This window comes from Stigmatopora nigra, chromosome 21, assembly GCF_051989575.1.
Source record: "Stigmatopora nigra isolate UIUO_SnigA chromosome 21, RoL_Snig_1.1, whole genome shotgun sequence".
NCBI classification, from domain to species: domain Eukaryota; kingdom Metazoa; phylum Chordata; class Actinopteri; order Syngnathiformes; family Syngnathidae; genus Stigmatopora; species Stigmatopora nigra.
This window is the reverse complement of record NC_135528.1, coordinates 9,442,950-9,466,822: the sequence shown is the minus strand read 5'-3', so window position 1 is coordinate 9,466,822 and position 23,873 is coordinate 9,442,950. Positions and strand designations below refer to the sequence as shown.

At 53.7% G+C, this 23,873-nt stretch overlaps 5 protein-coding genes across 12 annotated transcripts; all 5 read left to right on the top strand.

Annotated features, from left to right (window-relative positions):
* Window positions 1–117: 117 nt before the first annotated feature.
* Window positions 118–4,144, top strand: daxx (death-domain associated protein). 4 transcript variants are annotated; one of them, XM_077743137.1, is made up of 14 exons: window positions 118–276; window positions 374–472; window positions 591–651; window positions 977–1,185; window positions 1,261–1,665; window positions 1,735–1,866; window positions 1,933–2,049; window positions 2,136–2,367; window positions 2,446–2,600; window positions 2,687–2,804; window positions 2,867–3,104; window positions 3,195–3,407; window positions 3,504–3,624; window positions 3,702–4,144. In XM_077743137.1, the coding sequence occupies exons 4-14, from the start codon at window positions 988–990 to the stop codon at window positions 3,759–3,761; spliced, it is 1,989 nt and encodes a 662-aa protein (XP_077599263.1). In that variant the 5' UTR covers window positions 118–276; window positions 374–472; window positions 591–651; window positions 977–987; the 3' UTR covers window positions 3,762–4,144. The 4 variants fall into 4 exon arrangements, with proteins under 4 accessions (XP_077599263.1, XP_077599266.1, XP_077599267.1 ...); XM_077743140.1 differs by lacking the exon at window positions 591–651; XM_077743138.1 differs by having other exon boundaries at window positions 139–472.
* A 419-nt stretch (window positions 4,145–4,563) lies between these two features.
* znf384a (zinc finger protein 384 a) lies at window positions 4,564–10,456 on the top strand. Of its 2 annotated transcripts, XM_077743435.1 has the most exons (11): window positions 4,564–4,718; window positions 5,946–6,013; window positions 6,534–6,849; window positions 6,920–7,042; window positions 7,120–7,295; window positions 7,382–7,458; window positions 7,537–7,761; window positions 8,386–8,553; window positions 8,673–8,751; window positions 8,854–9,012; window positions 9,086–10,456. In XM_077743435.1, the coding sequence occupies exons 2-11, from the start codon at window positions 5,951–5,953 to the stop codon at window positions 9,443–9,445; spliced, it is 1,746 nt and encodes a 581-aa protein (XP_077599561.1). In that variant the 5' UTR covers window positions 4,564–4,718; window positions 5,946–5,950; the 3' UTR covers window positions 9,446–10,456. The 2 variants fall into 2 exon arrangements, with proteins under 2 accessions (XP_077599561.1, XP_077599562.1); XM_077743436.1 differs by lacking the exon at window positions 8,386–8,553.
* A 69-nt stretch (window positions 10,457–10,525) lies between these two features.
* kifc1 (kinesin family member C1) lies at window positions 10,526–14,925 on the top strand. Of its 2 annotated transcripts, none has more exons than XM_077743432.1 (15): window positions 10,526–10,880; window positions 10,993–11,082; window positions 11,516–11,609; window positions 11,716–11,769; window positions 11,848–11,931; window positions 11,992–12,172; window positions 12,261–12,447; window positions 12,538–12,885; window positions 12,967–13,170; window positions 13,253–13,417; window positions 13,511–13,649; window positions 13,768–13,907; window positions 14,011–14,084; window positions 14,189–14,264; window positions 14,375–14,925. In XM_077743432.1, exons 2-15 carry the CDS (start codon window positions 11,008–11,010, stop codon window positions 14,417–14,419), a joined length of 1,866 nt encoding a protein of 621 aa, XP_077599558.1. In that variant the 5' UTR covers window positions 10,526–10,880; window positions 10,993–11,007; the 3' UTR covers window positions 14,420–14,925. The 2 variants fall into 2 exon arrangements, with proteins under 2 accessions (XP_077599558.1, XP_077599560.1); XM_077743434.1 differs by having other exon boundaries at window positions 10,530–10,880; window positions 11,848–11,925; window positions 14,375–14,924.
* Window positions 14,926–15,072: 147 nt separating this feature from the next.
* On the top strand, window positions 15,073–18,605 carry LOC144214861 (uncharacterized). Its single transcript, XM_077743572.1, has 10 exons — window positions 15,073–15,310; window positions 15,974–16,026; window positions 16,174–16,194; window positions 16,345–16,614; window positions 16,681–16,768; window positions 16,841–17,061; window positions 17,141–17,434; window positions 17,506–17,693; window positions 17,823–17,930; window positions 18,196–18,605. Exons 2-10 carry the CDS (start codon window positions 15,981–15,983, stop codon window positions 18,460–18,462), a joined length of 1,503 nt encoding a protein of 500 aa, XP_077599698.1. The 5' UTR covers window positions 15,073–15,310; window positions 15,974–15,980; the 3' UTR covers window positions 18,463–18,605.
* A 1,253-nt stretch (window positions 18,606–19,858) lies between these two features.
* tcf19l (transcription factor 19 (SC1), like) lies at window positions 19,859–23,341 on the top strand. Of its 3 annotated transcripts, none has more exons than XM_077743796.1 (7): window positions 19,859–20,031; window positions 20,606–21,036; window positions 21,100–21,269; window positions 21,367–21,730; window positions 21,801–22,254; window positions 22,333–22,703; window positions 22,776–23,341. In XM_077743796.1, the coding sequence occupies exons 2-6, from the start codon at window positions 20,763–20,765 to the stop codon at window positions 22,688–22,690; spliced, it is 1,620 nt and encodes a 539-aa protein (XP_077599922.1). In that variant the 5' UTR covers window positions 19,859–20,031; window positions 20,606–20,762; the 3' UTR covers window positions 22,691–22,703; window positions 22,776–23,341. The 3 variants fall into 3 exon arrangements, with proteins under 3 accessions (XP_077599922.1, XP_077599920.1, XP_077599921.1); XM_077743794.1 differs by having other exon boundaries at window positions 19,898–20,042; window positions 20,532–21,036; XM_077743795.1 differs by lacking the exon at window positions 19,859–20,031 and adding an exon at window positions 20,173–20,457 and having other exon boundaries at window positions 20,532–21,036.
* Window positions 23,342–23,873: the final 532 nt, after the last annotated feature.

The window sequence follows — 23,873 nt, the reverse complement described above, 5'->3', positions numbered from 1 at the left end:
ATGATATAGATGGCGTTTGCACTTTTAACGATGAATTCCTGACATTGTCGGTGATTGAAAAAAAAACAATCTCTTCTAAATAGTTCGCTTCTTTGCCTTCCGCTGCTGAAGGGGCGCTAGTGTTCCACTTTTACAATGCTCCCACTGCCGTTGTAGTTGTAGTTGAAGACATTGGCTAGTTTCGAGGCGCATTTATTCGGCACTCCGGGATTCCTAAGTCTATTTTACTGCTTTTCTTCCGGATATATATTTAAAAGAGGACGGGATCTATCATACGTAAGATTTACTTTCCATTGGAGGAGATTAATTGTGAATGTACATGTTTTTAATTGGGCTAAATGTAATTGAGCGCCAAATCCCGTCTTTTAACTAGCTCTCCAATGCTAACTTAAGCTAACAAGAAGCATTATTTGGAAAGTGCCAAGAGGGAATCGATGCTGTGTCCTCAACCACATCTCGTCCCAACACACAGGTACTATTTGTATGTGTCAAAGTGTTGTTTCTTGGTGTGCTGGACCTGGCCGTGTGTACAAATACTTTATGTTGGAGGTTAACCGACTCTTTGATGTGCATTTCAAATTTCCGTGTAGCGGCGGCGCCTTGAACAAAAACGTCGCTATGACCTTTCGTGTGGACTTCTAGAGACATCTAGTGAGTAAAGAAATGTTGAACTTTATCCATTTTCACTCGAATGTAACATTCTAGGAGCCCCACATATGTTGAATTTTTGTAACAATGCTCGGAGGACAACAAAGCTACTTTTCAATGTATCAAAAGGCGTTATTGTCATTATACACAGCTGCGTTTAACGAAATGTCTGGTGCTATTTCACAAAGTGCCTCCTTTTTCCCAGTAAAAACATAAATCATTTAAAAAGTTACTTCCGGGCAAGGTAGTTCTTTTGTTTCTTAAAGAAGAAAAAAACCAAAACTATTCCATATGCCTAATTTTTGTTGTTATTTCTTGCCTCTTGAAGAACCTGCCAAAATGGCGGCCGCCTCGGCAGTCAAGGCGGAGAAAGACGACGTCCGCCAGTCGTCGCCAGCTGCCCGGAGGATTTCGCTTCACCGAGCGCCGTTCCCCTCGCCGTCCCCGTCGCCGTCCCACCCCTCCCAGACGCCTTTTACCTCGAGCGGCAAGAATAAGCAAAGCCTTCAAGTGGAGAATGACAAGTTGTTCTCAGAGGTGACGTCTCGTCGCGCGTTCCCTTCCGTTTCCCTTTTCTTTTTTTGACGGCGCCGTTTCCTCGCTTGGCCCAAGTTTGTCAAGCAAGTCACGGCCGTGACGGAGGACTGCCCGGAGGTGCTGGACTTCCTGAAGACCAACCACGCCAAAGCCTGCCCCAAATATTTGTCGTCCGTGGAGTTCCGCAACAGCCTGGATCGATGTCTGAGCCGCGCCGAGGCCAAACGTTCCAAGGTGTTTGTCTACATCTACGAACTCTGCATGGTGCTCAGGCAGCACAAAGACAGGACGAAAAAGAAGTCCAAGAAGCCCGGTTCGCCGGAAGCCGGTCCCTCCGCGTCCGACGCTCCTCCGTCCGCCTTAAATGAGAACGGGCGGGTAGAAACGGGCGCCCGGGCGGAGGTCAAGCCTTCCACGTCTGCTCTGGCCGAAGACCGGGAGAAAGCGGAGAAAAGGGCCAGTAGGGCTTCCAGAAAACAGGTGAGCGTGCGCGTGGGGCGTGCGCCATTTCCAGAGACGTCTCTAAATGTGGGTTGGCGCTCCCACCAGATCGCCTATCTGGAGAACCTCCTCAAGGTGTACGCCGACGAGATCGCTCGCCTGCAGCGCGCCGAGCTCTCGTTGGAGGACCTGGACGCCGAGGACTCCTTGCACATTCAGGAGCACAAGCTGAAACGCAAGGTGCGAGCGTCCACCGTCGGCCGGCGCCGGCCACTTCCGACCGCCTCAACCCGCTCCTCTGCCCAGATGATGATGATCTACAAGAAGCTGTGCGAGTTGAAGAAGTGCACGCCCATGACGGGCCGAATCCTGGAGCGCAAAATCCTCTACGCCGACGCCAGCTATCCGGAGATAGGCCGTAAGGTGAGCCCGACGGCCGTGGCGCGGCGGATAGGACCGAGCAAGCAATGCCAGTGTTTTGATTTGATTTTTGTTTGTCCCGCTGGCAGATCCAACGCTTCATCAACAGGCCCGACGTCTGCATGAACCCGCCCGACTACCAGGACATCCTCCAGCAGGTCCAGCTGGCCAGCGATCGACACCACCTGCGTCTGAGCGCCACGCAGCTGGATCAGATCGCCCGCAAGGCCTTCACCGACACGGGCACCAAAATCCAGCAGAGGCGCTACCACGACCTGCTCTACGACTTTGGCTGCCAACTCACCAGCGAGTACAAGCCAGGTGAGCCACGTGTCTCGCCGTCGTCTCCGTCGTCCTCTCGGCGTCCTCCGACGCCGCCTCCGTTCCCTCCCTCCGTAGAGAACGACCCGGCGTTGAAAAACCCCACGCTCCTCCGGAAGTTGAAAGAAAACCGAGATCTGGGCGCCAGCCGCTTGGAGGATGTTATCAACAAATACGCCAACCAACAGGAGGACGTGGAACACAAAGAGCGGTCCAAGCGGCAAGCCAAAGAGGTGCCGAGGATAAAACGGGGGGTGGAGGGGCCTCGCGTAGCGTGGGAAGTCGCCTCACTTTTTGTTTCTCTACGTTGCGGGAGAAGGGCGAGGAGGTGGAGGAGGAAGAAGAAGAAGAGGAGGAGGACGACGACGACGAAAGCACGTCCTCGGAAACCAACATCGAGGAAGAGATCCAAGCCAGCAGCCGGCAGGCCGGACCAGGTCAGAACCCGCGGGGCGTCTTTAGGACACCCCCGCCCTAAAGTCCCTTTCTGCCGGATCAGACGACGACGACGAGGAAGACAGCGACCGGGCCGAGGAATCGGGCCCCCTCGCGGCCGGGGAGCAGCCGGCGTCGCAAAACGGCCTCGAGAAGAAAGCCCACGCCTCGCCGTACGCGGCGCCGCTCTCGGACGTGGCGTCCGACGGCGACAGCCCCGGCCCGTCGGAGCCCACGCAGCTCCGGGTGCCCTCGCCCGACGAGGGCGCCGTCGCCTCGGAGGAGCCGGCCGCCAGTCACGGGTGGGGCGTGGCTTCCATCTTCAGATGTTAACCGGATGACGTCCAAGACGAGGATAGCTTTACGTGTGTTTGATTTTGTTTTTGAATCAGGTTGAGTCAAGTGCGGCCCCCGGACATCTCCCCCACCTTCGCCAGTAACGGCACGGACGCCCCAGAAAGTGGCGTGTTGGAGATGATCTGCCACTCGCCCATCACCAACGGAACCTGCACGCCTCACCGTTCGCCGTCCGACAAGGCAATCGGCAGGAGAGTCAAGAGGAAAAGGCTGGACTTGGGCGCCATTCACCATCGCAGCCACAACAGGTGAGCGAGCCTCGGTCATTTTGGCCTTTTCGGCCTTTTCGGCCTTTTCGGCCTTCCTTCCGCTCGGTCAACCTGTTTTTCCGGCAAACCCCGCAGTGACGTGGACGTGTCCCTGGACATGGGCGTCATCTGCGCCTCGCCGCCGCCACCGCCGAGCGACGACCTGGACTGCCAGCTGGTCGGCAGCTCGCAATCGCCGGCCACCAAAAGGAAGAAAGTAAGAGGCGGGTCATCTGGGAGGGGGGGAAGGGGGCGCCGCCCGTTTTGTACCAACTCCCCTTTTGGTTTCGCCAGGTAAACGTGGCCACCCAGTGCGACCCCGAGGAAATCATCGAACTGTCTGACTCGGACTGAGCCTGACGGAATCTCCTTTGTCTCTTGTTTTCTTTTCTTCTTCTTTTGCTGTCCAATCTGCTCAGGATGCCCAGTCTCTTTCCATTTTTATACTTAAAAGTGCTCATTAGGGTCTTTTTGGTTTGACTTTTTCACCATGTGCCCGTTTGAGTATCATGCAAAATGGGCGTTTTTTTTCTTGTTGTTTTCTTTACAGTCTGATTGTCACTGAAAAAAAAAAATGCCCCAAAAGGGATGGACGTTTTGGGGAAACTAAATCCACCTTTCAATTTAGCTACAAAAAGTGGATGTATTTGTGTGAAATAGGTTTTGCTAGGCTTGTCTCTTTTTACCACCACTTTTTTTCAAATGATAAAATAAAATTGCCCCTTTTGACCATTGTTTATCTTATGCATTATTTCTGGGTGTTATGTTAATATGACCCATTCTTTTTTATGTGTGTGTGTATATGTATGCATATGTGTGTGAATATTTGTATGTATATAAAGCCGTTTTGTAATCTATAACATTTTAATTAAAAAAAAACGAAAGGTGCACACTTAACGTTGGAATTACAGTCACATCTGTATCCAAGTTATTTTCCCTATCTTCAAAATAAGGTTCCAAATGCCCGATGAACGCACTGTTAATGTTAATTGCTCGTCAGCACCTTATCTTTTGGCAAATATTAGTCTAACTGCGTTATATGAAAGAGCAACAAGTGGATCTATTCACCCCTGTTTTATTTTTAAAGATTTGGACTCGGTTTGCTTTGAAAGAACTCAGCGGAAATACGCACGTTACACCGTACTAACCGAGCGACTTGACACTGACGGGCCGCTAGAGGGTGGAAAAAAAAATCGAAGGGGGAAAAAAAGGGAATATCACAGGGCAAGAGAGACGGATTTGGACTAACTTTCCCAACTGCCCCGGCCCGTGGAAGCTCCCGCCGGAGCCGAAGGCCAGTCGCTTCCACCGGTAACTACCTCTGGAGTTATTTGTCGCTTATAACCGACGGTCTTGGAGCGCCGTCGTCGTCTCATTGGCCGGAAGTCTGCATTGAAGCTTTCGTCTCCCTGGCGAGGCGACGACGGCGGTCGATGTTTTCTTTTTTTTCCACCCTGCCTCTTTTTTTTCTTTTTTTTTTTTTTTAAATAGGACACATTTTTTTCCACTCGTTTTTTTTGTGTTGATTCGACGCAATGCCCGGCGTATGACGGAGTGAGCCAACCAGTCAGCGTGTTTGTGTTTAGCCAGCTAAGCACACAAATGCTGCGGCCTCCGCGTAGCTTTAGCGAACAAAAGGAGAAAATTAATGGAGGCAAGTTAGCCCCTCTAGCTTAGCTTAGCATCGCACCGCATGTGTTGTATTGACAAGTAAGCCCCGTGACTTTTTTTTTTAAAGTTCGCAGACGATATGTCAAATGCTCGTTCAAAAAAACATAACTAATTGCAACATGTCACTTCTAAGTGAGTGGAGCTCGTGGCCTGGCATGTGTCATTAAAATTAAAAGGCTAATATTCTTCATTGGACGCGTTGACTGTAAATGAAATGACAGCAGACCAATATAAACAATATTTTTCAAGTGTCAACAATTCATACATATTACACCAAAAAACACAGATGGCAATCTTAAAGAATGAAGTTTAATAGGTCAAATTGTAACTAATACTATTTTCAGGTACCCCTGTCTGTATCAATAATTGAGTTATAACTACTGTACTAACATCAACTTTATTGTTGTTCTCCATGTTGACATTCACTTTCATGCCATTATTATGTTATGATGATAAGACCAAAATGGATTGTTTCGTGTAAGAAATGAATGTTTGGGGCTGAGAATAGTATCAGGTGTGTAATATGACAACAATAGATGGATATCAAATCTGTTGAAGTAAATGCAAGTGTCTCTTGAGCGGACATCCAAACACAGTTATTTTCGTCCCTTTTTTTAACAAACAGAAAAAAGACAAACACAGAAAATCAATATTGATCCAAATAGCTGCTTCCCTTGAGCAGGGCGATGCAACTGGGACTTGACTGTAATTCCCGTGTGGCTCTGGCCAGGCAACTTGCGCTCCAAATTGTGGTCCCGATTGTGGTCCCGATTGTGGGCCCGCGTGGACCCCCTTTTCTTCCAAAACCAGGAAGAGGGTACGGCTCGTCCATGGGTGTTTTCTAAGTGTGCTGCTTTTCAATTGCAGAAATAATGGACGAATCCCATTTCAACTCGTCCTACTTTTGGTCTCCCATCCCCACTGTACAAGGACAGGTAGAGACTCATTTATTGTTGAATGCACATATGGTGTGGTGGCATGTTTTTTTTTCTTTTTTTTCTGGTTGTTGTTGTTTTTTTTTCCGTGTCCCGACGTCGCCCGTGGATCCGCCGGCCACACCGTGGCTCCCCTCTCGGGTCGCAAAGGGCCGGAAAACTTGGGCTCCATTTTCACGGATAGGAAAGTGGGGAATTTTTTGGGGGGGGGGCGGCGGTCCAAATTGGAAACATTCCGTGGGAATGACAGGAGGGAATTTGGTGGAAAATCTGGCCTTTCAGCTTCCTACAAGATAGATTGAAATGACATATATATTGACTTTGTAAATTCTGGTAATTTTGCAAGCCTCTTCTCGTCTGTCCTCCCGCTTTCTTCTTTCTTTTTGCATCCGGATGCCTTGGAATTGATTGCTTGTCTTTTTCTCTCCCGTGCACCTTCCTCCTGTTTTTTTTACTTTTTCTTTTTTTGCCCGAACCCCCCACATACCCCCCCCCCCCTCCCCCCTCCCATCCCCGGCAGATCGAGAGCGCCATGTTCCTGAACAAAAGCAAGGAGCAGCACGGCGGCGAGAAGCCCGGCGGCGTGGCCTTCCCGCATTCGGCGGCGGCGGCGTCCTCCGCCGGCTCGCACTACCACACGGCCGTGCTGACCTCGGCGGAGGCGGGTCCCGGCCTGAGGGCGGTCACCAAACAGGAAGGCGCCGCCTCGGCGGGAGGAGCGGGAAGCGCCTCCATGGGCTCGGCGGGCGGACACGCGCACCCCTCGCACTCGTCGCACGCGTCGCACACGTCGCAGAACGTCACCGTGGTTCCTACCACGGGGATCATGACGGCAGGCGAGTGGGCGCTCCGGTCCCTTTTGGCGCCGTCCACTTTGGCTTATTTGAAGCGCCTCGTCTCTTTCAGCGGGCCTGGTCATCACCACGCCGCAAGGAACGCTGCTCCCCACGGCGTCCACCCAGTCCTTTGCCGCCGGGCACCACTCTGCCGCCAGCATGATCGTGTCGGCGCTGCATCCCTTAAATGCAGGTGAACTGGCGTGACCGAGCCGTCCCTCCGTCCGTACGTCCGTAGGTCAGTCGACGACGACGGCTTTGTCTTTGCAGAAAAGAAGAGCCAGGTGTCGGGGGGTGGCCACGCCGGTGGCCACGCCGGCGTGGTGGTGTCCACCCCGGGCAAGCGGGGCAGGAAGAGCAAGCAGGCCCTGAACAGGGCCACCAGCGTCCTTCCGCCGGGAAGCGATGCGTTGATTCTGGCGCATCTGGCTGCCACGGCCGGGCAGGTAGGGAAAAAAAATGGCCAATTTGCGCTAATGGAGGGATTTTCTTGTGTTTATACCTTTTTTTTCTCTTCTTTTTCCGTCTCCAGCACCATTCGGCCGATCCCTACGACCTGTCCAACGACGAGGACGAGCACTCCGGCAAAGACGGGCCCAAGTCGTACAGGTGGGAGGGCGGCGAACGTGGCGCCGGCGCGGGCAACGTTTGTGAACGGCGGCCTTTGGCTCCCCCCCCCCCCCCGAGGTGTCGGATGTGCGCCGTGACCTTCCTGAGCAAGTCGGACATGCAGATCCACGCCAAGTCGCACACGGAGGCCAAGCCCCACAAGTGTCCGCACTGCTCCAAGTCCTTCGCCAACTCCAGCTACCTGTCGCAGCACATCCGCATCCATAGCGGGGCCAAGCCTTACAGTTGCAGCTACTGCCAGAAAGCCTTCAGGCAGCTCAGCCACCTGCAGCAGCACACACGGTAATGCGCCGGGCCGACACCGCCGACGGGGATTTTTTTGCCGCTTTCCTTGCGTCAACTTCTGGAGGAAAGTAGAAATGTCAATTCTTTCTCCGACTTGAGGGCGTGGTCACGGCTAACGCAAATGAACCACCGTCGCTCTTTAATAGCCACGTCCCCATCCCATAATCTGTTATGGCTTTTTTTTTTTTGCACAATGGGATTTGGTGACTAGGTCTAAAAGGGGTTCGAGCACAAGCTGCCTATTAAATCCTTTTTTTAAAAAACGTTGTAGTGTAGTGACCCAACTCGGCCACTAGGGTGGGCTTAAGGAAAGACAGACAGACAGACAGACGGACAAACGGAGAGCGAGAGAGCATGAGAATGCGAGAGAAGCGTGACTGTGCTTGCTTCTGTGGCACTTGCGAGCTTTCCCAAGTCGGACGCGGCGCAAAAGAGCACAAAGCATCACTTGAACGCATGATTTGCTCTTGAGTTCACTGTGAAGTTTGCTCATGCTTTAGCCTAAAGATCTCTCTCCCTCTCTCTTTCTCTCTGTCTGTCTGCTTCCACATCGTTCTGTGGGTCCCGCCATGCGTCTCTCGCTCGCTCCGTCCCCCCTCGCTGACCACGGCGGCCCCCCAGCAACCACACGGAGGCCAAGCCCCACAAGTGTCCCCACTGCTCCAAGTCGTTCGCCAACTCCAGCTACCTGTCGCAGCACATCCGCATCCACAGCGGGGCCAAGCCCTACAGCTGCAGCTACTGCCAGAAAACCTTCAGGCAGCTCAGCCACCTTCAGCAGCACACGCGGTAGCCCAACCGGACCGGACGGGGGTGTCGGCGGGGGGAGGGGAGCCAGTTGTCTGTACAGGATTGCGGTGTGTATTTTCTTGTTTTTCCTCTTTTTGTGTGTCTGCCGTCTCTCCCAGGATTCACACGGGCGACCGACCGTACAAGTGTAGCCATCCCGGCTGCGAAAAAGCTTTCACTCAACTGTCAAACCTTCAGGTAGCGCGTGTTCCCACGGAAGGGAAAAGAAAAAAGCCTCCGAGTCTTCCTTCCGTTGGAGCACGTCCAAGTGTTTCCTTTCCTTTTTTTTTTGGGCGTCAGTCTCACCGGCGTCAGCACAACAAGGACAAGCCGTTCAAGTGCCACAATTGCAACCGCGGCTACACGGACGCGGCCAGCCTGGAGGTGCACCTGTCCACGCACACGGTCAAGCACGCCAAGCTCTTCTCCTGCGGCCTCTGCAACCGATCCTACACCTCGGTAAGAAGGCCCCGCCAAAAGCCCCCCCATCTGGCCTTCCGGCTCACTCACTCCCTCCCCCCTTGCCCCCTAGGAGACGTACCTGATGAAACACATGAGGAAACACAACCCCGACGCCATGACGGCGGACGAGCGGGCGCAAGGCCCGGGCTCGGGCGGACGGGGTCGCGGTCGCGGGCGCGGCAGGGGCCGGGGTCGGGGGGCTTCGCTCCAAGGCCAGGCCGACGGCGGCCGCGGCGGGGGCGGGCAGAACCCCGACGGTGGCTACCAGCGACCCGGCGAGGGGGTCCTCCCCTGCCCCTTCGATCTCCACCAGTACAAGACGGTGGCGTCCGGCCAGATCCAGTACAAAGGCGGCGCGGCGGCGGAGCACAAAGACCTCTGCCTCACCGTCTCCACGTCGGCCATCCAGGTGGAGCACATGAACTCGTAGACGGCCACACGGACTGCTCACTATTGTAAAATAATAACCACGACGACGACGAGGACGAGGAGAAAAACTCTTCCGGAACATTCTCCCAAGGGGACGTTTCCACGGGCGCGGCTCTCAAAGGGATTTCCCAAACTCGGAGACGTGCCCGCCGTGTTCTGGCAAATTGGGAAGAAGCTTTAACGCCGGGACGACACGGTTAAAAGAACTTTGCACCGCCGTTGTCATTTAAGGAGGTAAAACGGGGAAGGTGCCGTGGAGTCCCGGTCCTGGCGGGGGATTTTTTCATTTGAAAGATTGCGCCCGTACCCTGGCATGGCACCCGGGCAATTCTCCAATGCACTAAAGCACGTGAGGCTCACGAACGAAGCACTTGATGAAGCTTCTACTCCACATTCTACGTTTGTCGGCTGTACTTTTTTTTAATATGTCCATATTTTTCTACCAGTAGAGGAAGGTCAGAGAGAGAGAGAGAAAGAGAGTGAATGTGAAGGGAGAACATTGTTTGTTTGTCTTTGTTATGGAACAACCGTCGTGTTATTTTGGCAGCCAGTTGCCGGGCGGATGTGATCGTATGACACATTGGCTGAAAGGTACTGTTATAATTTGTCAATTAAGAAAAAAAAGGCTTCTTCATGCATATTATAACTACTTTTGTTACAATTGTATCACAAATGTTAGCCACACTACTATTATCAATTTAAAGGCATTATATTAGGGCAGTATGCTGTACATAAGAATTGTGTAAAAGGGAAGCATGTCCTGTATGTTCTGTGAAAAATGTTTTCAAAGGAAACAATTGTAACTCCTGGGAACTTTGGAGCCCACCCCCCTAAAAAAAATAGTCATTTGTATCAGTGATATTCACTCAAACAGTTTGGACTGGAAGGATCAACATAAATTGATATTGGACGAAATGAAATGACAGTAAAGACGATTTGCTATCTGTTTTTCTCGGTCTCAACTCCATTTTAGACTGGTTGCGGAAATAAACTTCATACATATTTCAATTCATTTGAAGCTTTGTTTTCATCTTTTGTTTCCAAGCTGACTTGAACTCATCACGAAGAAGCTGAGCAGTGCTTGCTGGTAGACGAACATTTAAAACTTTTGACGTCTTTTCTTATTTAAGTCGACTATTGGTTGACTCAAGTAACGCGCTAGAGTAATAAGTTACATTTGTGTTATTAGTAAAGAAAAACAACATTAAAAAATGACGCGTTTGTTTGAATGTGGCAAAAGTTGAAGTCCGCCCGCCCGTTTTTTATCTGGAACCAAAACAAGCACACACAAAAGCGTATTCATAGGCGGTATTACGCCAGCTCAGCCAATCAGAACAACCCAATTGAGGCGCCAGCACAACCGTTGCAGTTCAAACTTTAAACGCCTTCGACGACGACTCGAGTAAATAGGTTGGGACTCTCGTCTCGTCTTTAAGGTACGCATTGCTATTCGCGGGACTAATATTCTTAACCGATTTTAGACGCGTAATTTAAGTGTCAAATCTGTAAGCGACGACCCTTGGCCTGAATTTGTTTGTCCTTTTTCAGGTTTAACAAGGAATTATGTCTCGCCTACCGGTCATTGCGAAAAGGGTGCTCGTGAACGTTGAGAACACTCCCGACCTGCAGCCCGTTCAGGTAAAAGAGCTTTGCTTTTTTTGTATTTCTGGGACCAGAAAAGTGACTATATTCAGCATTCGTCGACGTGATATTCCTAGAACACGTACAGAAGAGTATCTACTTAAACGGACTTGGTGCCATGTTAGTATGAAGCCCAACATGGCACCATGAAATACCACCGAGTACTAATTATCTGTCGTTGGCGGTGCTAGACGTCTAATCCATTTGAAGTGGGAGAGTTGAACGATATATATTCAGACCCAACACGTTAACGATATAAAATGGACTCTTATTCAGACCAAACACGGCATATTCACATTTACGAGCGCAACAGAGACACCCAAACGCAACACAATTGTAGGTGGTCAATGTTATTTTCATGAAACTATTACAGTACTGTGTTTTGCCACAGCTGTCTCCAGCCATGTTTGATTTTTTTTAATCCACGTAGAAAAAAGCTCGCCATGACGTCATCAAAAAGCCATCTTGTGCCACGGTAGTGGGCACTGGGCGGCCACCTGTTGCAGCAACCAGGGCACCAATTTGTAAGTCACAAACGGATTATCTTGATTTGAAGTCATGTCAATGGAAAAAACATTTCCAGTACAAGTATACTGAGTTTATACTGTTGCCACCTTGTTCGATGAACAGCTAGGTCGACGAGAGTTGGCTACGCTGCGACGGTGACCACCGTCCCTTCCAGAGGTGAGACGAGGCCGGCCGGCTTCCTCGGCGCCCGTGACCGGCGTGGAGCCGCCATTGACGTTTTGTCCATTCCGTCAGGTGTCTCCAAAGCCCCCGCCGCATCCACGGCGGCAAAAGGAGACAAAAGAACGGCGGCCGCCGCGGACTCCAGAGCGGGTAAAGGTAACTTTTTTGCCCAGCCTTTTCAGACTGTCCACTTCTGACCCCCACGATGCCATTTAGGGAGCAGCGGCGCACCCACGCGCAGGCAGCCGTGGGACATGAGGGGGAAAGTTAGCGACATGAAAGGGAAGCTCCAGAACTATCAGAGCAAGATGAAAAGCGCCGACCTGGAAAGAGACGTCCTCAAGAGCTCCGTTGCCGATTTCCAATCCAGGGCGTCCAAGATGGAGTTGGAAATACGGTGCCGACTCGCCGGCCACGGAAACTTTTTCCCCTCTCCCGGCTGAGGTGGAGGTGACGTCGCGCCTCTTTCCTTTCTTCCGTTTCAGCGGGTACCAGGAAAGGCTGGAGGTCCTCGCCGGCGTCCAGGAAGACTTGGCCGGCGTCAGGGGAGAGTTGGCCAATGTCAAGGCAGAGTTGGCCAATGTCTCCCGGGAGAAGAAAGACCTGGAAGAAAAACACCGGGTGTTGGGAACGTTGTGCGACAGTCAGGGGGTGGAGCTTCAGGCCCTCAGGGTAGGTTCCGCCGTTGGGGAAAAATAGCGAGTGTTTGGTGAATGAGGAGTTGAGCCATAGTTTTGTTTTGACCTCCTCCTTCCCCCGCAGACAAAGGTGTCGCTGCAAGATTCCAGCCTGCGAGCAGCCAACGAGGAGCTGGCGTCCCTGAAGGAAAAAGCCTGGCGGCAGGAGGAAGAGCTCCACTCGGCGGAGATGGAGCGCCGACAGCTCCACAACACCATCCAGGAGCTGAAGGGAAACATCCGTGTCTTTTGTCGGGTGCGCCCCCTGGTGGGTGGCGGTCTGGGCGAGCACGTGCAGCTGCCCGCCGAAGACAAAAAGTCCATCAAGCTGGCCAAAACGCAGGAGTCTCACACTGGGAAAAGTGCCGACACTCAGAAAAACTACAGCTTCACCTTTGATCACATTTTTGGCCCCGCCGCCAGCCAGGAGGAGGTACGTAAAAGTAGGCGCGCCGATGCTCCGGCCGGCGTGCGTCCACGTCCGTCGCAACCCTTGCCGTTTCCTGGCCAACAGGTATTTGAAGAAATGTCGCTGCTGGTGCAGTCGGCGCTGGATGGCTACAATGTATGCTGCTTCGCCTACGGACAGACGGGCAGCGGCAAAACCCACACCATGGAGGGAGCCGTGGGCGGGGACGCACAGCTCCGGGGTGTCATTCCCAGAGCCGTGGAGCAGATTTTCAGAGCCGCCCAGAAGCTGGCGGCGCAAGGCTGGGAGGTGGGTGGGTCGCTGGGGCGCTGGGTCGCTGGCTTTCGCCACGTCATCTTCTCTTTGGCCGACGCAAACCTTGTTTTGGCAGTTCTCCTTCACGGCCAGCTTTGTGGAAATTTACAACGAGTGCCTTCGCGACCTGCTCTACAAGGGCAAGGCCAGCGGCCGACCCGAACACGAAATACGCGTGTCCACCAACAACAGGCTTTGTGTCACCAACCTCACCTACCAGAAGGTCACCGCCGAGGACCAGGTACCCCACGTACCGTCTGGGTGGGGGGGGGGGGGGGGGTTTAATCCGCTTCAGTGGTCGACCTAACGCACTTTCCTTTTTTGACCCCATCAGGTCCTCCGCTTGATCGCCTTGGCCAATCAGAACCGTGCCACGGCCCAGACCTCCCAGAACGAGCGCTCGTCCCGCTCGCACTGCGTCTTCCAGTTGAACATCGACGGGACCAACGCCGGAAGGGATCTCAAATGCAGTTGTGAGTTCCGCGGCGGAATGCGGACAAGAGCGGGAGGAGCAGCCATGGAGGCCGTGCGAGGCGTGGCCATCTCGTCTGGGAATGCTCGCGGTGGGTTTCCATTTTGAATGTCTTGCAGCCACGCTGTGCCTGGTGGACCTGGCCGGAAGCGAGCGCATGGTGAAGAGTCAAGCTCAGGGTGAGCGCTTCAAAGAGATGACCGCCATCAACGGCTCTTTGACCAACCTCGGCATTGTGATCACCGCCTTGGCCGCCAAGGTCAGTCGTGACACTCATTTCCACAGAGTCCCTTTTTTTACTAAGTTTAAGGGTTATCCATCCAGTAGATGTATTCAAGTACTTGACGTTGTTGTTGTTTCAGGAAAGCCACATTCCTTACAGGAACTCCAAGCTCACCCACATGCTGCAGCCTTGCCTGGGCGGGAACAGCAAAACGTGAGTAAACGGGACCGGATCAATCAAGTTATCCAATGGCACAAGTTCCCCACTCGTGGTTATTTTGAATTCCGACGTGGCACCTCCCCTTTCTGCTTGTACAGTCTGATGTTCATCAACATTGCGCCCGAGCCGGACAGCTTTGGCGAAAGTCTCAATTCGTTGAGGTTCGCCAGCAAGGTGAGTTTGCCCCCGTGGGCCGCCGGCGCCGCCGCTGCTTCCTCTCGCTGAAGCCATTGGTGACGACGGAAAGAGGCCAATTGTGACATTTGTCATCTGTCTCCTCGCAGGTCAACAATTGTGTCATCGGTACCGCCAGCGCCCACAAAAAATAGCTGCACTTGGAAGACCGTGACATATTTTAACCGGAGATTTTAATTTTAGAAGAATCGTTACAAGGCTTTATTTTTGTATATGATGTGTTTTTTTGAAATGACAATAGATTGCATGATTTCAAATCAAACGTCTGCTTCTATATCCAAGTCATACTTCATAACAAATGTCAGCATGCAGTCACAATTGGTTTCACATCAAGGCTTTGCCATTATAAACACTAGATATATTCATAGGTGCTCTTATTACTTTCTTATTTCTGCATCCTCACCCTCTTGCTACTGTGACAACGACATTTCCCAAATACGGGCTGAATAAAGTTATCTAATCTTAGCCAATAAATCACCCCACCCCCCCTGACTAGTTTGCCCAGCCCTATTCTAAAGTCTATAAAATGGAAAGAAAAAAACATGCTTATTTGACACACATTGAATCATCCACCCAACCCTGTCAGAATTTAAAAAAACAAGTTTTAACAGTAGCATTGCTGATTTAATGTGCTGCATTTCACTGGTGATGCAATAAATGATTCTATTTTCAATCTTATGCAGCATTTTTCGGTGGTTTCTGATGGTCGGTCCGAGGAAGCTTGGTCACATACACACACACGTACACGCATTCCAGGCGCCCACCTGCAATTCGAGCGTCATCAGGCAGCCATTTTCCGAAAGCAGCCGACGATTCCCGAGCGCCACCGAATCGCACAAAGGCGTCAACGACGTCGTCGATACGGCGGGGAAAGTCTTTCGACGTCCGCCTCAGCCCCCATTTTCTCCATTTCTCCATTATTTGCCCTCCATCTCCCCGCGAGCTCCACCAGAAAGCAAAATTAAGGAGCATTTCATGCCAGCGCCGAAAAAGGAAGACTTTTAACGTCAAGACTGGACGATAAGGTAAAAGCCAACTCCTCTACCTTATCTTACCTTAGCTTACCTCACACCGCATCACTCACTGTAAACAGCGTTTGGATCACTAAACCGAAGCCGTTTGTTTATAGTATGTGGTTTATTTTTTTCTCCCTAAATTGGGCTTTCGTGAGCTCACCTCACTCCAATTGAGTCAGTGATGAGGGAGAAATCTCATTGGAATGAGTTGCTGTTTCACTCTCAAGCCATCATTTTTCATGTTTCATTTCAAGCCGATGGCGGGAGCCTTCCTTTTTCCATCCCATTGTTCACAAGTTGTGCACTGCATTGCCATCATCCATTTCTTCCCTCTGGGAGCCCTGGCCAGTGGAGGTGGACATACGGTGGGCTTGGATGCTTGCCTGGACACGCCACACCTTTCCATAGCTGCGTTGCATTGGGGCCTTTTTTTCAGTTTTTTTTCTGTTTTTTGACCATTCAAGGGTGACACACTGGATACATGTAGAAAATGACTTCCCGGCGGACGGGTCGGAAGGTGCCGACGTCGGCCAGACTGCGCTAATTACACTTAATTGGCAAGGGAGCCATGATCTAGAAATGACGTTATTGAATTGACGCCACGTGACGGACGGCAATCTCTCCTCACCGCGTGAGACTGATCTGATGCGTTGCATCTTTTTTGCTTTCCAGCCCGAAGATGAGAGGGACAGCGTGTGTGTTGCTTAGCAACCTGCTCTTCACCGGTAAGCGCCGAGGCCCGTGCAAGGAATTGACCTATTTGGGCGGGACTGGGCGTGTTAGCAGCGTGTTAGCAGCGTGTTAGCAGCGTTGTTAGCCACCCGTGGCACAAGAAGATTTGGCTTAACGGAACTCCCGTCTCTCTTTTGCAGCCGCGTCGGCTTCCTTTAAAGGTGAGTTGTGGTTTTATGGGATATAGTATTTTTTTCTCCCTCCTCCTCCTCTGTGTGGATTTGGGGTCCAAAAGTCCATCGGCCCAGAGTCCAATTGAGCCAATCAAATGCTAACACGAGTGAGCGCCGTCTCTCTTCAACCCTTTCCAGTCAGGGAGGAGCACAAGACGGCGTTCTTGGGCGAAGACATCCACCTGGAGATCCCGGGCGGCCCGGCGGGGCGGGTGGTCTTCCGGCCGAGGGGCAACGCCAGCGCCGAGGTGCCCCTCCTCTGGGCGGGCCGGGTACTGCAGCCGCGGGCCCGCCTCAACTCCCACGGCCACCTGGTGCTGGACGACGTGCGGGAGGAGGACCGGGGCGTCTACGTGGTCCACGGAGAAGACGGCGAGGCGCTCCGCCGCCTCGTCCTGGACGTCAAAGGTGACGGAGGGATGGCACGGGAGAGCGCTTCCGTTCTGTTCCAATGGTGATTTGTCGGCTGGCCAGACTGCGCCGTGGAGGATGTGGTCAAGTACGGGGACACCTACTACATCCGCCTCAACCAAGTGTCCGGTCCCGTCAGCCTGGAGTGGAGGTAAGCCCCGGGCCGAGCCGAGGGGACTCGCGGAGCGGGACGGACGGTGAGTCGTCTCGGCGCCCCGCGCAGGCCCGTCTGGGCGCCCCGTGGAAACGCTTCGGAGCCGAGCCGGGCGCCCGCCGCGCTGCTCTTCCGCCACACGCTGGTGCTGGCCGACGCCTACGCCGGACGGCTGAGCGTGACGGAGCGGGCGGTGGAGCTGCGCTCGGTGGGCGTGGCCGACGAGGGCAGCTTCACCGTGCGCGACGCCCAGGGCAAAGTCAGGAGGAGGAACTGCCTTCACGTCAGAGGTGCGTGCGTGCGTGCGTGCGTGCGTGCGTGTACACTCTCTTTAAAACCACAAATGCCCACAAAATGCCCACGTTGCAGAACACCAGGACTTTTTGCGGCCCTCGGAGGGCGCCGACGTGACGGTCAACCTCTACTTGCAACACCACCGAGTCAACGTGCTCTACCGGCCCAAACGGGGGGATGGCGGCCGCCAGCGGACGCTTCTGGAAGGGGGCGTCCCGGTGTCGCCGCCCGACCCCCAGCTGGCCCGGCGTCTGAGCGCCCAAGGCTCGCGGATGCTCATCAGGAAGGTGCGGCGCTCCGACGAGGGGGTCTTCGAAATCACCGACCTGGCGGGCTTTCCCGTGGCTCACGTGTACGTCGACGTGGTCGGTAAGAAGCGGCGGGAGGGGGGGTTGGGGGGGCGGCTGTGGACACGAAATGAGGCTTTTCCCGTCCGGCAGACTCGGAGCTGCCGCCGTTGACGCTGGCCGTCTTGTCGCTGCTGAGCCTGCTGGCGTTGATGGTGTCGGTGTGCCTGCTGTCCTGCCTCTACAAGGTCCACCAGCGGAAGGAGAAGAAGAAGAAGCTGCTGCTGCTGGCGGAGGCGGCCCAGCGGGCCGACAAGGGCGACGGACAAGCCTTTCGCCAGGTAACTCCACGCTAATTGTAGGCTAGACGTCCCCTAGAGTCCTTTTGTGTCATTGTGATGTGACATTTTGTGCCATTTTGTGCCATTTTGTGCTATTTTGTGCCATTTTGTACCATTTTGTGCCTTCAGGTGGTCCAACAGGCGTACAGCAGGTTTACCGAAGAGTCGCTCACGGCGTCGTTGGCGGCGGCGGCAGAGTGCCATAAAGCCGGCCAAGACACCCAAGTCGCCGTCAAAGTCAGTGGCAAAATGAGGAGGACATTTTTATAAACAGGGAATGTGGAGCGCCATTTTGACACGGCACCTCCGCTCGTGTTGGTGAAGGGATTCTATAAATAATAACGCTGGATTGTGTTTATAAATGAATGATGGCCTTTTTTTCCCCCAATGACCTCCATTTCTGAGAGCACCCCCCCGCCCCCTTTCTTTTTAAATCTCCATTTTGAAATGGCTTTGAAATTGCTCTTTAATTGGGATTCCGTTTTTGTCCCCCCCCCCCCAGGACTTGGAGACGTCCAAAGTTTATCCGGACCTTCACGTCTTGGAAATGAGCGACTCCGGGGTGGACTCGGGCCTCCCGCTAGACAGCGACACGGACGCCGCCGTGACCTGCGCTTCCCGCCAGCCCCTCCTGGACGCCGGCAGTTCGCCGAGCCCCGCCCCAGAGGACCGTCGGGAGGCCCCGGTGGCGGAGGCGGACGGTGACGCCCGGCCGACCGCCGGCGACGAGACGGCGGCCGAGGACGGGGAATTGAACGAGGATGCATGATCCCATTTCTAGCGGTGACTCGTTTTAATGGTACACTTTAATTTCATTTTAATGTCATTGTGCCAGCGTAAAGATTTTCACTCCAAATGTGCCACCACAAAAAACATCATCCACCAAGAACAGACACTGTAGTATAATAGCAATAAAATGGAAGACAACGGGCGAAATAGGCGTCTGCAAACCCTTGGCGTTTGCTTCAAGGACAAAGTTTCCCAAAGTCTCCATTCTTCATTCCATTGGTAGCGTCAGATGTTGCACTTGGTGGAGCACAAGAAACCACAACCAAAACATGTCTTCCAGCATCACTCGCGGTTAACCTTGCCAAATAATCCCATGGCTGCACGTGAACCCAAAAAAAAAAACAAAAGTCTTTCAAAAATGGCACATTGAAGAAGGAGCACAATCTTTTAAAAAATATTCCTCTTTTCAACGGCATGTTTCTTAAAGATATATGTACTATATGCAGACTTTTGTGAAAAGCTGGACCCGTATCAGCAATATTTCTGGCCAGTCACTTTGGTCCGTGACGACGTTAGCCCTCAGCACCGCCGCCATATTGGAAAGGGCGGGTCTTGACTATATGCATGATTGCGATGCCTTGTGACATTTTAGGCTCACTTTTTTCATACTTAGATGTTGTAGATATTGATGGGACGTGATTTACTTCCGCACATAAACACACTATTTGCGCATGCGCTTGTCGGATAGCAAGTCAGAGCGGTACGCCTTTCTTCAAATAGTGTCATTTTGCACGCACTTTTTCAGTAAAGGAGAAAAATGAGAGCTTTGGAAAGCATTTGATTCCACATTCAGTGTGTGAAAAGTGCTCCCACGTTGGATGTATGAGTCTTGATGGAAGTGCACAATGTTCACGTGTGACGTATCAGCATTTATAATACGCTGGATTGCATGCGATGGGAACAAATGTGGATGAATATTTCATTTTTTTTTCTTTTCTTCACTGAAGTGCTCTGTTGCACGGCCACACACAAACACTCGCTTGTCAGAATGTTTTTCGTATTTCTACACCCGGTGATGTGTGACCTTTTGCATCCTGCTGACAGTTTTGTAGCATTTCTCTTTTCTGTAATGGACCGATCATTTGGATTAAATGCATTTTAAAGGCAAGATTTCTCTTATTTTTGCTCTTTCTCTAGGCCGGTGAGAAAATGCCGTGGTGCTCATTGGTATCCTGAGTACTAGTAGGCTAGTACGAGCAGTAAATGTTCCTATTGGGACTTCCACTTGAGTCATTTGACAAAATATCCTTTGTCTCAAGTTCATAAAGCGGCACTCGGCCTCATTCGAAAGAGCACGGGGCCCTTTAAGAGAAGGCGTGTCCTCCCCAAAAGCGCCTTGGCCGTCGGCCAATCAGAAAGGAACAGGACGTGACGTCGGTGAGAGCGCTAGGAAGCCAGTGGTCCGACGCGCCAAATTTCAAAGAACTTCCTCCCCGGAGGAAAGAAAGGCTGGCGAGCACAAGACGGCCCGGAGGACGACGGCGGCCGAAGTCCAACTGCCCCGAAGCTCGACGCCCGCTACGCCGCCCTCCCGGTGCCGGGAAGCCCGGTAAACATCGAGTAGGTGTCGAAAAAAGTCGCTTTTTGGGGCTGGTTTTTTTTGTCGAACGGGCGAGGGGGAGGAGGAGGAGGAGGAGGGGGGGGGGGGGGGGACGAGGTCCGCTCGTAAATGCCGAGGACGCTTCGCTCTCCTCGAACACGTCCGAATTCGGACGAGCGCGTCAGCATTTGAAAAATACCCCCAAATTCAAAGTCCAGAGTTACGACTAGTGATTTCTCAAGTTACATCATCTCGATTGACCTGATTCCGGGGCTTCCGGTGACGTCAGTGTGTTATCGGTACTTCAGAGAAAGTGACACTTGAAGGGGGGGGGGGCTGAAATGTGGCCCGACACTTGTAGTTTATGCACCCCAAGAAATCAGGAATACCGGACTATTTGTAGGTTTAAAAACAAAAATACACGTCCTCATAAATGTAGGGATCCTATATGTAAGCTCAATTTAATCACTTATGTGTTCTTACTAAGTGTGTTTTCTTTGCCTTTTCAGGTGATGACAACCTAGAATCTGATTGACAGCGATTTTTGATTTCTATATTTTTTTTTACCTGCAACATTCCCAAGCGGTCACCCATTTGGGCCGAATGTGGCCCGTCGTGGCGTCGCCGCCATAATTGAGCACCAGCAGAGCCAGTCCCCGAATGCCAGGTGCGTGCTGCTGAGGCGGCGGCGGCGGCGGGGGGGGAAAGGCAGGGCGGCCACGCACGTCCCAGGCGGCGACATGTTGTCGGGATCGCGCCCGTGCTTCCAGCTGCTCCGCATCGGCTCGTCGGCGGGGGGCTCGGCGCAGGACCTGTACACCTTCAGGCCGGCCCAGGCTCAGTCGGTCTTCCGGCTGGGCCGCGCCCAGGAGCGCTGCGACGTGGCCTTGGACTCGCCCGTGGTCTCGCGCGTCCACGCCGAGTTGCACGCCGAGCGCCAGGGAGACGACGGCGGCGGCGCCGGCGGTGGCGAGGAAGCTTGGAGAGTCCACATCAAGGACAAGAGCACTCACGGTGAGATCAAGGTCCATTAACAAAAAAAAGAACCTACGGCTTTATTGACGTGGTCGTTGACAGGCACGTGGGTCAACGAGGCCCGCCTCCAGGCCGGAGTCCTTTGGGAGCTGTCGGACGGCGACGCGCTGACCTTCGGTGGCCACGGCAGCCCCGGCGGCCCCGAGTACTACTTCCTCTTCCAGAAGGTCAAAGTTCGCCCCTTGGACTTTGACGCCATCACCGTTCCCAAGGTGACGTTTGGCTGGGCGCCAACGCCACAATGTCTTTCCGACGGGTGGACGGCCACGGAGGTCCAACGGGATTTGACCTCGACGCTCCTTTCTCCAGGCGGGGACCTTTTCTTCCGATCTGCAAAACCGCATCCGGACCAATCCCGACGTGGCGGCGGCGGCGGTGGCGCCGGCGGGCGTGGATCTGTCCAAGTTGTCCCTCAAGCGGGCCACCGTCATCCTGGATTCCATCGGCAGCCTCAGCAAGATGCGGGGCAGCGCCTGGACCTTCCGGCGGAGTCGCGGCGGCCACGAGGGGGCGCTCTCCGACCCTGACTCCGCCTCGCCGACGCCGCCGCCCTCCCGCTCGCCCACCGCCCCGCCCTCCGCCGCCACGGCGCCGGCGTCCAGGAGCCGCAGGAAGTCGGCACACACGGTGCTGCTGGAGGACGGCGGCTCGGACGAGCCCCGCGGCCGGACGGGTGAGAGAGAGAGAGAAGCGGCGTGTGGTCCCGGGCGAGCCCATTTCCCACTGGCCTCTGTCCCCCGCAGGCCCCGAGGAGGAAGCGCCACGCTGGCGAGGCAGGAAGAAACGGCGCTTGTACAAGTCGGACTCGGACGACCTGGGCTCTCCTCCGCCTTTGCCGGCGTTGGTGTCGCCGTCGGCGCCGTCGGCGACACGTCCCCGGGAAGCCAAACCCTTCCCGGTGGGCATCAGGACCATCGGCAGCTTCCACGGCGCCATGACTAACGCCGGCCTGGAGCGCTGCGTCCCGCTCCCCAAGCGGGAGCGGCAGGCCACGGCGCCCCGTCACCTTCACGAGGCCGCGGCCTACCGCCAGCAGAGGGCGGCGCCGCCCAGGGGCCGGCGGAGGGCCAACGGCGCGCCTGCCTTCTCTCCCCTGGTGGTGGCGGGGGAGAGCTACGACCTGGCGTCGCCCGCCGTCAGGGTTTGCGCGGCGCCGCGGGGCCGGCCCGCCTTCCACCGCTACCACCAGCAGCCGGGGTAAGTTTTTTAAAAAAAAAATCTTTATTTTCCCCCCCTGTTCATGTCGGGAACGTCCGTTGATTGGTTTTCCCGCAGAAAGCGTCGCGGGCGCCCCAGGAAACACCCCCCGCCTCCCCAACCCTCCCTGCCCTCGCCGTCCTCTTCGTCTTCCTCCTCCACATCCAGCGCCTCGTCCTCGTCGGGCTCGTCGTCGTCCTCGTCTTCGGACGAGGAGGGGGATGATGAGGCGACGACGACGGGCGTCCCATCGGGCGGGGGCTCGTCGGTGGAACCCTGCGCCGCCGGCGCCCGCTGCCTTCTGCCGCAGCACGACCCGGTCCAGTGGATCCAGTGCGACGTGTGCGACGCCTGGTACCACATCCACTGTCTCCGCGTGGACCGCAAAAAGCTTCTGCGAGACCCCAACGCCGACTTCCACTGCGGCTGCCGCTGAGCTGACCAGCACGGTAGGACACTCTTGCCCCAAAATGGCGCCACTCCATGAAATGTGACGATGGCCCGTCTTTCCATTCCCGCAGCGGACTTTGTGCCCGTGACCGGGATGGTGGTGGCCCCCCCCCCCCCGGCCGGCTTCCGCTCCAGAGAGACGACGGCGCCATTTTGAGCCCTGCCGTTTTCTAAGGCCGCTTTATTAGGTACACTTTGATTTGACACTTGACGGGTAAAAAAAACAAATGAACTTTGTAACAAAAAAATGACCGCATTCTTCCAGAGGAAATGAATTGTATGGACGAGACTTGTGAAAACAAATATGAGCTCCCATTTTTAAAGGTGCCGCGAAGGGAGTTGTGAGGCAAACCGCAGGACACTTTGTACCTTAAAACCAAGGGGGAAGTCATTCCATATACCCCAAAAAGACTATTTTTTTTATGGTGTATTTAGTCAACTACTTTTTTTTACAAAACGTTTTTAACTCTCGGACCTCGACGTGCTCTTCAATTTTTAAAGGAATGATGAATTTTTCATGTGGTGTACAGTATGCAAAATAGTATTTGATTGTTGGTCAGGGTGCCTGTCTTTGGCGCCCCGCTGCGTCCACACGGCCAAAATGCAGTGGTTGACTCATTAAAAAAAGTCAAATCACCCCCTTTTTCTGATGGATTGTTTTCACTATTCGCCACTTGATCTGTTTCTAATGCTTTGAAGTCGGCGTTTTCAATGTCGTCCAATGGGGGGCAGTGTTGCTCCATTTTCACCGTGTTAAATATTTGAACATCTCATTAAGACGAGGAGGCCAATTATGTCAAGTGCACTTTGGAGCCGACTCGCCGTAAGTGCGTGCGCAGCAGTGGAGATCAAAATATGCCGTCACCGCGATACAATAGACGACGACGTGGATTTGTGCGAGTTTGTTTGGCGACTTTTAACGCCAGGGACTAACGAACGAGTCGAAGGCTGACTCCTTGCTGCTATTCAAATGATTTTTTTGCAACTACTATGACTACTAAGTGTCTACTTTTGAATCGCTGGGCACTGTTGTTGTTGTTGTTCCACTCGTATCTCAAGGCGACCGTCCGCGCAGGTCGGAATCGCGGCACGTCCGCGTCCATGGCGCCCTTCGTCCTGGTGGGGGCGCTGTTCTAGCCTGACACTGGCATTGGAGTCAGGAAGCGCTC

What these genes read in the sequence shown, in the direction of transcription:
- daxx (XM_077743140.1), top strand. Translation starts at nt 988, where the DNA reads ATGGCGGCCGCCTCGGCAGTCAAGGCGGAGAAAGACGACGTCCGCCAG. An exon ending in ATCCGGAGATAGGCCGTAAG is followed by an intron (nt 2,050 to 2,135) that starts GTGAGCCCGACG and finishes TCCCGCTGGCAG; the next exon opens with ATCCAACGCTTCATCAACAG. An exon ending in CACCAGCGAGTACAAGCCAG is followed by an intron (nt 2,368 to 2,445) that starts GTGAGCCACGTG and finishes CTCCCTCCGTAG; the next exon opens with AGAACGACCCGGCGTTGAAA.
- znf384a (XM_077743435.1), top strand. Translation starts at nt 5,951, where the DNA reads ATGGACGAATCCCATTTCAACTCGTCCTACTTTTGGTCTCCCATCCCC. An exon ending in GACGGGCCCAAGTCGTACAG is followed by an intron (nt 7,459 to 7,536) that starts GTGGGAGGGCGG and finishes CCCCCCCCCGAG; the next exon opens with GTGTCGGATGTGCGCCGTGA. An exon ending in CACCTGCAGCAGCACACACG is followed by an intron (nt 7,762 to 8,385) that starts GTAATGCGCCGG and finishes GCGGCCCCCCAG; the next exon opens with CAACCACACGGAGGCCAAGC.
- kifc1 (XM_077743432.1), top strand. Translation starts at nt 11,008, where the DNA reads ATGTCTCGCCTACCGGTCATTGCGAAAAGGGTGCTCGTGAACGTTGAG. An exon ending in CCGACCTGCAGCCCGTTCAG is followed by an intron (nt 11,083 to 11,515) that starts GTAAAAGAGCTT and finishes TAATCCACGTAG; the next exon opens with AAAAAAGCTCGCCATGACGT. An exon ending in TGGCGGCGCAAGGCTGGGAG is followed by an intron (nt 13,171 to 13,252) that starts GTGGGTGGGTCG and finishes TTGTTTTGGCAG; the next exon opens with TTCTCCTTCACGGCCAGCTT.
- LOC144214861 (XM_077743572.1), top strand. Translation starts at nt 15,981, where the DNA reads ATGAGAGGGACAGCGTGTGTGTTGCTTAGCAACCTGCTCTTCACCG. An exon ending in TAGCAACCTGCTCTTCACCG is followed by an intron (nt 16,027 to 16,173) that starts GTAAGCGCCGAG and finishes TCTCTTTTGCAG; the next exon opens with CCGCGTCGGCTTCCTTTAAA. An exon ending in CCCGTCAGCCTGGAGTGGAG is followed by an intron (nt 16,769 to 16,840) that starts GTAAGCCCCGGG and finishes CGCCCCGCGCAG; the next exon opens with GCCCGTCTGGGCGCCCCGTG.
- tcf19l (XM_077743796.1), top strand. Translation starts at nt 20,763, where the DNA reads ATGTTGTCGGGATCGCGCCCGTGCTTCCAGCTGCTCCGCATCGGCTCG. An exon ending in CGAGCCCCGCGGCCGGACGG is followed by an intron (nt 21,731 to 21,800) that starts GTGAGAGAGAGA and finishes TGTCCCCCGCAG; the next exon opens with GCCCCGAGGAGGAAGCGCCA. An exon ending in CGCTACCACCAGCAGCCGGG is followed by an intron (nt 22,255 to 22,332) that starts GTAAGTTTTTTA and finishes GTTTTCCCGCAG; the next exon opens with AAAGCGTCGCGGGCGCCCCA.